The sequence below is a fragment of the Mytilus galloprovincialis genome, chromosome 8, assembly GCF_965363235.1.
Source record: "Mytilus galloprovincialis chromosome 8, xbMytGall1.hap1.1, whole genome shotgun sequence".
Taxonomy (NCBI): Eukaryota; Metazoa; Mollusca; class Bivalvia; order Mytilida; family Mytilidae; genus Mytilus; species Mytilus galloprovincialis.
The window spans coordinates 51,072,328-51,085,213 of NC_134845.1; the positions used below are offsets into that span (position 1 = coordinate 51,072,328).

Consider the following 12,886-nt stretch of genomic DNA (forward strand, 5'->3'; position numbering starts at 1 on the left):
TACAGTTTTTTTTAGTACAAATGCTATCTGGAGCGTAAATACCGTCATGATTTAGTCAAACTCGTCAGATATAGTCTTCCCTTTGCATAGGAAACACAAAAGAAATGTGATTACAAAGTTTCGATCAATGTTCGTGACCCATATTCCCATATGCATATGCATGATGTATCTACACTGCCAGTCCCAAATGTAAAGGGGCGAATGTTGCTACAGAAACGATTGATTTTGTAATAGCCATACATTTACGAATTTTTGTTATCTTTAGGGACAATATACGGTTCAGAAGCGCCTTTGTGTTATTTTTCATCGATTAACTATCAAATGAACTTTTGAGCCTAGGCTCTTTGTTGAAGACCGGACCGTGACCTATAATGGTTTACTTTTATAAATTGTGACTTGGATGGTGTGTTGTATCATTGGCACTCATACCACATCTTCCTATATCTATTAACAAGCTATGCGGGCATCATTTCCATAGAAATACCAAAACAAGGACATAGCTCATTAGACCTCTGGTGGCAGGATGAAGTAATTGTTCTTCTTTTAATGTATCCTTGATATTTTCTGACACACCTTGGTGTAATTCTGAAAATCTTAATATAGACTTCAATTTTCCTGGAGAAGATATGGCATCCCCTAAATTGAGTTCAGAGCTAAACTCTATAATTCATATCCCTTGGCCCCACTATGTCTGAATTGTAAGGTGTCACAATATCTAGTTAGTTCTGGAGTTTGGCAGTTTGGTAAGCATCAGAGACAATCTTGGGTAAAATTGATCGGTATACATAGAGGATGTGCTACATGAGAAAGGCTTTTTCTTATGGAAAAACAAATCACATCACTAACAATCGTTATTAATGAACTGACAGCAAGTTCAAATTCTATTTTTTCAGTGACTGTTTTACTTAATTGCACAGGTGTTGACTTCAATAAGTACTTGGTTATGCATGGATAAATGATTACTCACATTAATAAGCACAACTTAAAAGACTGTTAACACGTTTAGAGGACTCAGTTTTGCGTAGTTTTCTGTTTTTTTAAAGGTTTTTCTTTTACACAAAAACCCTGTTTTCATATCCAAACTACAAGGAAGAAACTGAGCGCGAGATCGTATAAAAGTGTCAGGTTGTGAGGTTACATGTCGATCAGTTTGATCACATATATGGATTTCTGTTGTTTCTAATTTTAAGTTCCCCAAGGGTGACTGGGGAAACGAAATATGGTCACTTGGTCTTCCCCCGACCGGCAGTAAAACGAAGTTGGGCGTCCGTTTGGCTGTACGGGATGTATCAAGTTCGCAGTCACGTCCGGTCAGAATGGGGACGTTAAATCCGCTGCCTCATGTAAAGGGAGTGTCACGTTCTTTGCACGTTAAAAAACTTTGCATCAACTCTTTAAGGGGTCCGTAGGTGGCATGTTGCAATGGAAAATTTCTGTCCCAATCCAATATCCCATCATTTTCCAGTGGCAGTCTAAATTTTCCCGATAATCATCCCGAATGGCCTCTATTATGACAAAACCTTCCTATTGTTTTTATTGTTAGCTTGATCTCGTCCTGAACATGCATGAAATATTTGCCACTGGACTTTAAGCAACCAACAATCAATCAATCAATTTAATTTAAAGACGCACCAATTTTGCCTTCTGGTGCAAGTCTCATAACATCACTGATGATTCGCCCACGGAAAGCAGAATATCAAGAGAAGTTGGTTTTAGCAATACCTTGTCACACACCAAATCTCTGCGAAACTTCAATAGTACTTTTCCTCCGACCACTTGCATGCATATTAATTGCTCTGAGGTTAAACATTGACATACAATGTATTTTCACACAATGTCAACTATAGTCATTATCCGGAAAAACCTCTTATCCGAAGGATTTGGTTAACTTTTATACTTTTATATAAAGTCAAAATTTTATCAACAAAAATATAACTTATTTACAGAAAATACACGAAAGAACTACTATATATATTCAAATCACTCAAAAATAAATTAACTTCTCCTACAAAATCTACATAATCACATCGAAACTATCAAATTGATTGTGAATGAAAAAATAAATGGTGGAGCTGATTGACGGATAGGAAATTTCCGTAATTAAAAAAGGTACAAATGATGTTTTTATTTTTGAGTTTTTGACAAAATTGTTTGGAATTTGCCCAACAAAATTTGCATGCAGTATCGCAATAATATGTTGTGTCCTCTCAAATGTCAAATACTGTTTTTGAATCATATGTTTTCTCGTTTTCAAAGAAAAACGCGTTAAATTTCTATCTAAAAAACAGCCAACTTTAAGTTTGAAAGTTTTACTTGGAGATGGTATAATATTTATGTCTTCATCATTCCGATGATCCTTGATGATATGTGCATAGAAAATATTTACGAAAATAGTGGGAAATTTAACCAAAAAAAATATTTTTGGACTTTAAGGTAACTACCCAAAACCGTAAATTGAGGGGTACCCCCATTAAAGGGATAAAATACAAAAATGTGACCATAGAAACTTTTTACGACCCGACGGAAATTAAAATATAGATATTATTCTATCATTTAAAACAATTTGCGTGTGTTATTCCGGACCATTAAAGGTGTCAGACCACCAATTAAAAGTCCCTATCTGTTCAACCAAATTTTGCAATTTTCATAGTTTTCTAAATTTTTTATCTTAAGTTTAACCTCTTACAAACCAGGTATGTCCTGAATCGTACAGGTATCACCTTTCTGCATGCCAATTTTCGACATACCTTTAAAGCCATATAAGAAAGAAGAGACCTTCCGAATGGATGTACCACTAAAAATAACCCCTGGTTTTCTTGAAATCTTAAATTAGTATACTATGGAGCGCATTAATCCTCAATTTTTAATTTCAACTCATAGACAAGTAAATTTGGGCTCAAAATGGTCTTAATATATTTCTCTTTCACCAAAAGTTTCATTTCTGCAAATTTGTTGAGTAGTTTAAGTAAACAATGACATCAAATGCACTATTTTTTGTCCCGAGTAGGCCTACTTTTACATACGTTCTAAATTTGAGGGAGTAATTGGTGGTCTGACACCTAAACTCGTTAACTAAGCGTCTTTTTCGATGTCAGTTGCAGTACTATATGCCATTTTACGTTAAAGAACTCTTCAGTGACTCTAGGGGTACGTAGATGTTCTTGTTACAGGAAAAAATGTCTGTCCCTATCCAACATGGATTTATCTTATAGTGGCAAAATAAATAGCCCGCCCTTCATTCCTGTGTCCACCTTGCAGGAACTATACAATGCACCGATTGGTTTAATTGTTCAGTCGTTATCCTTCATTTGTGCATGAACTCTTTACCACTAGATTTTCGACAAACAAAAAAAACAAAAAAACAAAAAAAGCAACCAGCCTAATGGTTAATGCATTTGTTACAACTGTGCAATATCTTATTTAGTGGTTTGTTCTATGTGAAATAAAGAGATGCAGAAGACATGCCTGAGAAGAATCTCAAAAGACGAGATAAACTTACAACGCAATGACGAAAGAAGAAAAATAATGAAAAGATTAAAAATTCCAGCAGTGCACTATTTTTTAAAGTTGGGCATACATGTATATTTGCCTGAGCCAATGTTTATTATAAATATTCAGCCACAACCGGTCAAAATGACGTTCATAACGAATATAATGGATACAATACAATAAAAGTATACATTGACGTATTTGTTAATGAATTGCTTTTAAAAACAATATTTTGATGAGATATCATAATATTAATTTGACGGACGAGGCTGTATTTACTTAAACGGGATTACTATGTATTTAAGAACTCCTATATTTATAAATAGATTAGCTTCTTGTTTAGCAATATTAACATTACAAGATGATTAAATATTATTTGTACAGGGTTTATTAACAAACATTTTGGGACGTTTTGACATTTCTTAATTAAGTGTGTATTTAATCTCATTTCAATTTAATTTAGAAGGTTTAACACAAATCATAACTCTATAGGCTTTTTATATGGAAAAATCTCGGTGTGGATGCATAAGTTAAAGTCTTGCAGATTTGAAAGGTATACGGAGAACTCTAAATCTACAGTATTTACTTGTATTTAAAATGCGTATATATATATACTTTGCATTCGAATAAACCGAAGGTTGACAAATCTGAAAAGAAAACACTCATGAGGTAATAACAATTGTTAATCATATCAAAATAAACATTTTAGGTAGAAATCTACTTAACCTTTAGATATGTTTAACAAGAAGATAAAAAGCTCGACACAATAGGTATTATTCTAAATACTACTATCTAACAATGAAGACGTGTAATAAAGACATTTTTAAATATTATCAAACACTTCATCGTTCAATATCGGTACAGACTGATAACTTTAATTTACTCAACGACAAGAATTTGTTTGCATATATATAGAAGAAATTCCTATCTATGGACTACCGTTTTTAAATACCCTATGTCTAATTTGGTCATTAATAAAACAATTGTAAACATGTATTTGAAACGTATACAATAAGGCTGTGACGCGAACGGATATTTTAACTTGGTTGAGCAAATTACATCGAAGTTTTAACAAGAGTAGCGAACCAAGACGTTCGATAATATCATGTTCCGTTACACACAAGACAATCATTTGAACAAGCATATGGAATAAATGAAATGGTATGTATACTTCATAACTATATTTGTTTGTTTGTTTGTAAAACTGGTAAAATATAGGATGAATTTTCCGAGGTTTTATTCAATATACAATACTATTTTTTTTCGTAAATGAATAACTTTATTTTTGTATTTAAAAAAACTTAGACTTATCAGACTATACGTTTATCATTGTGAGGGATAATGGCTTGATTTATATATATTCTTATGGTCTTTTTCCATCTCGATTTTGTCTTTATTGTGTAATTAACAATGAGTTTTAGGTAAAATGTTGTCTAAAATTCATTTTTAGTTGCCTTCTCGCAGTTTGAAAATGGAGTAAGAAAATTCGTCAAAGATACCATGCTTATAATATTTATACGCAGACCCGGGCTTCGTCTACAAGTAGACTCGTTAGTGACGCTCGAATCAAAAAGTACTCATGCTAAATCAAGAACGAAGTTGAAAAGAATGGAGTATTTTTGATATTGTAAATCGCAACAAATCAAAATGATAGTTAGACAGTGGAGCCGAAAAGAAATAATATACATGTACATTTGACTGCTATCATTTTTTTTAAATTTTAAAACGGGCGTATATAGATGGTTTGCATAATGGTGTCAGCAATGTTGTATACAATAATTCAACTATCAACCCCTCAAGAGTTTGGCAAAGGTTTCATAATGTACATGTATTCTTTCAAGATCAAACAGAAAGTGGCAGTGTATATTTACATCACTTCAAGCAAATTTAAAAACACCCAGGGAAGGTGAGATTATAACTCGATCATGGTTTGTACGTCTACAAAAAACTCATCATGAACGATTAAATTAAAAGGCCGAATCAGGTACGAAAAGCATTGGGGACTCAAAATTCCGAAATTGTCCATTTACAGCTCAGGTTATTTAGTCCTAGGTTGAAATCATAGTATTTCAAATAATTCAAAATTTTTGTGATCAGTTAAATTTTTAATACGACCATATGCAATCGTTTGGCATGACTTCTTTCTTTCCATGGCCATGGATAAAGTAATAGTAACTCTTGTATTTGATTGGTGCAATAGTTTCTTCTTATGAAGATACTCTCACACTAGACTCACACGCCGTGTCAGATTTTTACCGTTAGTAGTAATTCACCCGGGTAACTGCATGTCCACATATATCATACCAGGACATATCATCATGACTATAAATCAATCCGTTTTTGCCCTGACTCTAAATACCGTTAGCAAATTTCCGACCTACCGCATAAGATACGAGCATTCGAATGGCGACGGTGTCTCTTTCATGGATGGATCATTACAATTCTACTTTTCATAACTAAAATTTGTTCTTAAAAAATGGAAAAAATAACACCAAAGAAGTTATTCAAACTCATTACTCGTAAAAAATCTGACAATACCATGACAAAAAAACGACGGAAAGACACACAACAGAACACATAACACAACATAAACATAAGACCGAGCATCACTACCATTGTAAAGTCCAAAAAAAGGAAATCGTTAATCTAACGTTTGTGATTATTTTAAAACAGAATAAAGTGATTTTAAATTTTTCACTGTGTGAAGCTATTAAATAATTTAAAAGTACTGATCAAAATCAATGAAAGCTTGAATAGTGTGCGATACGTCAAGCTTATCTTATTTTGTAATAAATTTAATCAAAATAGATAAATACAAGGTTTATTTTCAATTACGTGTAATTTTCATGATATTTTTTTTTATTGTTATCATGCATATTGGAAACTCCCTAAAGTATTAACTGCTTGTCTTTTGTCACCGGCATACAACATGTAGAATATTACAATGTTTATGTGCATTGAAAATGATGGCACTACTATTTATATTTTATGTAACTTGTGGAAAAAACAAAATCACCTTATAATTTAGTTTGTGATACATGCACAACAAGTATACTCTAAACAATCTCGCATGTTCTATTCGACAGTCAGTCAGTAATGGTACCAATATTGAAATCCATTTTTCGTAAAACTCAAATTCAAAAAAGGGGGAGCAGATTTTATTTTCTTTAGCCAAACTAGTATTTAACTTATGTCTCGTTTTACCAAGTAATGGATTTCTTACTACAGCTTTAATGGACAGTATAAATGCAATACTATACTTATGCAACATAATACTTTAAAGGAATAGTAATTGTCAAATTATTCTTGTATAAAAGAAATTACACGATTTTCTCATTACGTGCGTTAAACATATATCTTTTGTTATAATTAATTAACGGTGTGAATTTCTCAAGGTTGAAAAGGTCTGTGATCTTCAATACCCAATTATAAAAAAAAAATAACAAGTCGTAATTGTTTGTTTTCGATTTACCCACGGCCTTAAATAATTACAGAACTGACGATTTACGAAAGGTAGGATAATAGTTCGTAGATTCTGTTTTCTTCTTCAATCTTCGATTATGGTTGATTCATTATCTGTTAATTGCATATATATATATAGCGTTTAGTGACAAATATTCCATGCACATTAAGTTCGAGAACAGATTATTGAAAAAATCCAATCAAGTTCAGAAAACAGGACGGATGATCGGAAATTTGAACTACCACTTGAAAATAAGATTTAAACTGTTCAAAGAATTCCTGCAAATTTAACCACAGAAAGTGCACTTTGCCGTTGCAATACACATAGCATAGATAAACAATATACCAATTCTGGGCGGACGTTGCGTATTTATACATCCCGCATAATCCTATTAGCATGTGTTTACATGTTAAATTTGAAGAAAGTCTGACTCCATATTTTGTTTGAATTCGTTGTATTATTATTCTCTTCAGTCATATTTCTATATTTTGAATACTTTATTCTGGGTTTTTTTTGTTGCTTTTTTTTGCACAGGCACTTGTCTATTGGACCTTATATCGGATATTTTTTTCTGAGACAAGTGCCTGTGATTTTTTGTTATTTTCTAAGCAAATTGCTAAATGTTTTACTCGGTAGCTTTTTCTGTATTATTTGCACATTCTTGAACTCATAATTCTCTTCTACGAAGTAATGCTGATTATTCGCTACCGTCCGAACTCTAGTCTTAATGCATTTGGTATGTGAACCCAATGACGGCTAATTTTAAAGTACAGTCTGATTCTTCTTCCCAATGTCAAAATTTGAATGTACGAAATGATTGAATAAAGCAGTCAAAAATATCAGAAAATACCGTGTAGTTGGAAAATGGTGGTTACAATTTACTTGACCCATTTCATTTGTCCGAGGTAACCACTTATTAGATGGGTTTTAAAGATGAAATAAATGTGTTTAAACTACAGTCACAAATATTACATATATCTGAACGAGAAAATGTGGTGGTCTGCTTTGAAAAATTGTTCTACACATACAAGCTGAGCTAAATTTATTGCGTGCTGGTTCTCAAGTTAACAATACTCAGGGAGACATACCGGTAACAGTCTAGCGAGACTCAAGGCTGACTTGTTTGTCCTCATACTCCATCAAACACTGCTAAATGGAGAATTAAGCAGTCACTACCATTTGGTATACCTTTTGTTCTAAATTCCGTTGGTAAAACCTACGAGCTTCCGCACTCGATATGTACATAAGGCAACATAGCTTTTAATGAATACTTTTAGAAAAACTGATATAACAGAGTTTGTTACAAAAATATGCAAAGGAGTAGGTCCGGTAAGGGCCAATTATGGCCTCAAATTTCAAGTTCATCTGACGAAAGATTTTGGACACTTTTTAAACACTTACGTGTCTATTTCAGATGGTTTTTGTCAAAAATGAAAGTGGCCACATCCGTGTTCATCCTCAACCTTTATATATTTTATGTATAATCATCATAATTTTTTTTTATACAACTTATATTTCAATATTAAGAATGAACACAAATGCGACCACTTTCATTTCAGACGGAAACCGTCAAAATTTTAACTAAAATGCTAAAATTGTGAAGATTTCAGTAATTTAGCATGAGTTAATGATGCTAGTTCCAGATATATGTGCATTGTATTGTCAAAAACAGCCCATATTTATGTAGCAGAAGCATTGTACTTTCCAATAGATAACCAAAAGTTTACATTTTAACAATTTTGTAAAACTGCTGTTGAAGGCCAAAAAGAGGTCTTACTGAAACTACTTCTTTGTATAAGATCAGTTTAAACATTCATCAGTGGTGAACCTGAATCATGATCTCATTTAAACAGCATACGTTATCTTGACAGGATGATAATAAAACCAAACCAGCTACAATACAACTGAACAATCAACAGAAGGGGGACCTCCGACAAGCTTTTGATCTATTTGATGCAGATGGTTCTGGGACTATCGATGGGAGTGAATTAAAGGTAAGAGATAAAAGAACATTCTTGCGAAATACCTTGATTGTATTAAGTAAGAAGATGTAATTTGCTCAATGGTTACATAAATAAACATTAGTAAGAAATCAGATCTTACTAATCTAACTTTATAGCATCGTTATGATGTGAATGCATCGTTTGTAAGCAATTTTCAAATCCGTTTTTTTTTTACGATTTACAAACTAACCAGAAAAATATGCAAACAAATCGCTTTATACACAAAGTTGGAACACGCAAACGGTTTTGTTATTCCCTAAATAACTATTTCCAATCGCAATCAAACTTGTCCACTCTTCATCCAGATCTAACTTTCTATTGATAGAAACAAAAAAGATATTAACAATGGCACATCATCAGTACATGCACAGCTAAAAAAACATACAAAGCAAAGAACAGTGCTTGTTTTGCTGTTTTCAACTCAAAGATACATTGAGGCTTTCAACACTAAGCAAAATAGAAAAATGTCACCGCTCTGTAATTAAAAGACTTCCCCTAGCACCGGTTGGAACGGAAATCATGGCAAACTTATTCGGATAGACTTTGTAAGATGTTTCTCCACCAAATCGGGCCGATCAAAAAAGAACATACTGAAAGTAGAACATATTTAACACAAAATAGTTCCTATGCATAGGTATAAATATAACACTATGTATGTTGTGTTCATGTGTTCTCGTCATGAATATGCATGCAATAGTTTCCAGTGGACGTTAAGCAAGCAACAATCAGTCACTAAATCTGCATTTCTACATACGCTCGGCTGTACATTTCGTTTTTAACTAAATTGTGTACTGATATTATAACTGTCTTACAGCAAACTGTCATGGTGCATCAAATATCATAGAAAGTTATAAATTATGAGTTTAACATATAATTGAAATTAGTGAAAGGTTATCGTTGAATATTTTGATTTTTGATACAAGTTTTGTTTAATGTTTACCTTGTTGTTAAACGGTAATTGTCTTTCAGATAGCACTCAGAGCGTTAGGCTTTGAACCAACTAAAGAAGAACTAAAACGATTGGTGGCAGAATGTGACAAAGACGGTAATTATATTTTTTCAACTAATATATATTCAACTTCTACATGTATGTACCAACTATTTATTTTTTTGTTAAATCATATATATTATATTATCATATTTATTCAAGGAAGTTCGCTGCTTAGTTTCAGAATAAATAGCTTTCCATAACACTAGTATATATTGATAGGGGATTAATTAAGGAATAAAAAAAGCCAAAAAAAATATAGGGGTCAATATGCCTGTTTTCGAGATATTAACCATTGGAATTTTGGCGGGAAAATTATCGCTCTTGACTTTTCATAGCTTTATCATTGACCAGTAAAAGTTCTCAAAAACTATTAAAAGATAAATAAAATTTAATAAAATTTTTACAAATGGCTTATTATTATACATGTAAAAGATTTATAAAAAGAAAAGTAGAGGTCCATGGGAAAATTTTTTTAAGACATTCAAATGGATAAAACCAGAGGATTTCGAAAATCAGACAAAAATTCCAAAACATGACAAGCAAACATCGTATGACAACATTGTGAGTTGGTAGGTAAGTGAAATATGACAACAAACTTATGATTTTTCTGTACAACAGTAAATTAGACCACACAAACAACAGCAACAGATCATCAAACCAATACAACAACAATTGACTCCTGACAATAAAAGTTTAAACAAAAACTTTACATAAAAAATGGTCGAGAGGTGTACGAAGAGCATGTGAAAACATGCGTGGTTTATCCAACAAGTTGTACATGCACACAGACGTCCCGCTTTATTCACCTAAGCCCTATGTCGTGCAATGTAAAACACACCGTAAAAAATTCGTAGATGAGAGACCAACTGGTTGGCTAATAACTTGAACACGGAAATAATTATGTTTAAAATGTGTTTGTAGGTCTTCTGGACTTCAACGACTTTCTGAAAATAATGTCAGATAAAATGACAGGTCCAGATACAAAAGAAGACATGTTAAAGGCATTTGAACTTTTTGATTATGAAGAAAAGGGCAAAATTGCAAAGCATAATGTTATGCAAATAGCAGATGAGCTTGGACTTACACAGACGGAGAAAAGAGCAAAAGAGCAGGGATTAGATTTACCTATAACAGAATGGGAAGTAGATGTATGTATAAATCACTTAATTAATATTTACGGTACATAGAAGATTTAGATATACATGCGTACATGGCTTGATGGATACATGTATGATCTCCGTTTTATATGAAAATGAAGAATAAGATTGAGTTGACATCAGAACCCGATGAAATATCAATTCAAAGAGATAGCTCTTATGTTACAATTTCAAAGATGTGTAAACATTTGAATACATAAGGCCCTGTATGACCAAAATTGACCTCAAATAACGTTGAATTAAGGCCAATTATGTTCTAATTTATGTCCATACCCGTGCACTGACTTCTCATCTTATGATATCTCGGGACTAGCAGCCAACCAGCGGCAATATCGACATATCGCAGGAAAGTGAAGATAAACAAAATTAATGATAAGTTGACAGGCAACGTAAAACCATATATTTATACATTTAAAATGTTGAAAGTGGCGTTCAACACCAATCAATCAACCAATCTATATAATATATACTTGATTTAAGTATCAGACTGAAAATGCATTTGTTATTGCGGATTCTACCATAATTCAAATTGGATTATCTCCCGTTAAGCACAACAAAATAAACTTTATAGTTATTTCGTCAGTAGTCTATAATTATGAAAGTGGGTATTTTATATAATTGGTGTATCATAAACTTCAAATTAGAAAATTAACAACGGTATGTCTATACCGAATCACTGTTTACTGAGCTGAATATACTGTCAATGGTATCTGACCAGTGTAAGAAAATGGAGGTAAGAATTTATACATTCGGAGCTGACAAGAAACATACAATTTTCACATTTTGAAACATATTGGTACTCAAGGCTGTTTTCCGCCATCCTTCTTGTAATTATTATTTGTAGTTGTAATATGCGAAACTCGTTATAACTGTGTAGCTATAAAATAACTTACGCAGGTTCGACGTTTCTACAAAATCATGAAGGAAAACATCAAAAAGAAGAAAAACTATGTATTGACCAATTAATACAGCATGCTAATTTTCTTTTTCCAGGAAATGGTAGATGGTGCTGACAGAGACAGAGATGGTCTAGTTAGTAAACAAGAATTCTTGAAAATTTTAAAGACAGAAAAAAATTAAATTATCGTTGTTCTATTTCATGTTTTATTTCACTTGTCAGTGGTACACGATCAGATCTAAACATATTATAGATTTCTTGTAAAAGAAATATGAACATTAAAAATTATAATCATCTTCCGTAAAGTTCATCGCGCTAGAACTCAAATAAGTGTTTCTTTGAGACGAATCAATCATGCCTTTCTTTATTTTATAATGAAGGCGTACATTACATGCTGCTTTTGGATTATACCATCACGTTATAGTTTAAAATTGAGAATGGAAATGGGGATATAGCTTCATTAAATTGCTATGTTGAACTCCTATGGAATGAATAGAATATGGGTCGTCATTTTATGAGTACGATTTTGTGCGATTTCCGATCTTGTTTGATTTGTTGAACGTGTATCATTTTCTGTCAAAATGTTCGAACGAGACACAATTTGGTATGTTTGTAAAAGGTTACCACAAAAAATCTCGATTCTTGCAATTTCCTTGATGAAGGATGTAAACGAAGTCGAAATAAAGGCAACAGTAGTATACCGGTGTTCAAAGTCATAAATCGATTGAGAAAAAATCAAATCTGGGTTACAAAGCAAAATCAAGGGAAACACATCAACTATAATAGGAAAACAAAGAAACAACAAGAACACTGAAGTGCAACAAAAATAAAGGCCAACATACATAGAAACGAACTATTTGATAACCACTGCCATATTCCTGACTT

General features: G+C 32.5%; 1 protein-coding gene across 1 annotated transcript; it reads left to right on the top strand.

Moving 5' to 3' along the window:
• The first annotated feature begins 4,470 nt into the window (after positions 1-4,470).
• LOC143042161 (uncharacterized) lies at positions 4,471-12,198 on the top strand. The gene is made up of 5 exons (XM_076214424.1): positions 4,471-4,650; positions 8,824-8,946; positions 9,925-10,000; positions 10,868-11,094; positions 12,097-12,198. Exons 1-5 carry the CDS (start codon positions 4,648-4,650, stop codon positions 12,181-12,183), a joined length of 516 nt encoding a protein of 171 aa, XP_076070539.1. The 5' UTR covers positions 4,471-4,647; the 3' UTR covers positions 12,184-12,198.
• The last annotated feature ends 688 nt before the right edge of the window (positions 12,199-12,886 follow it).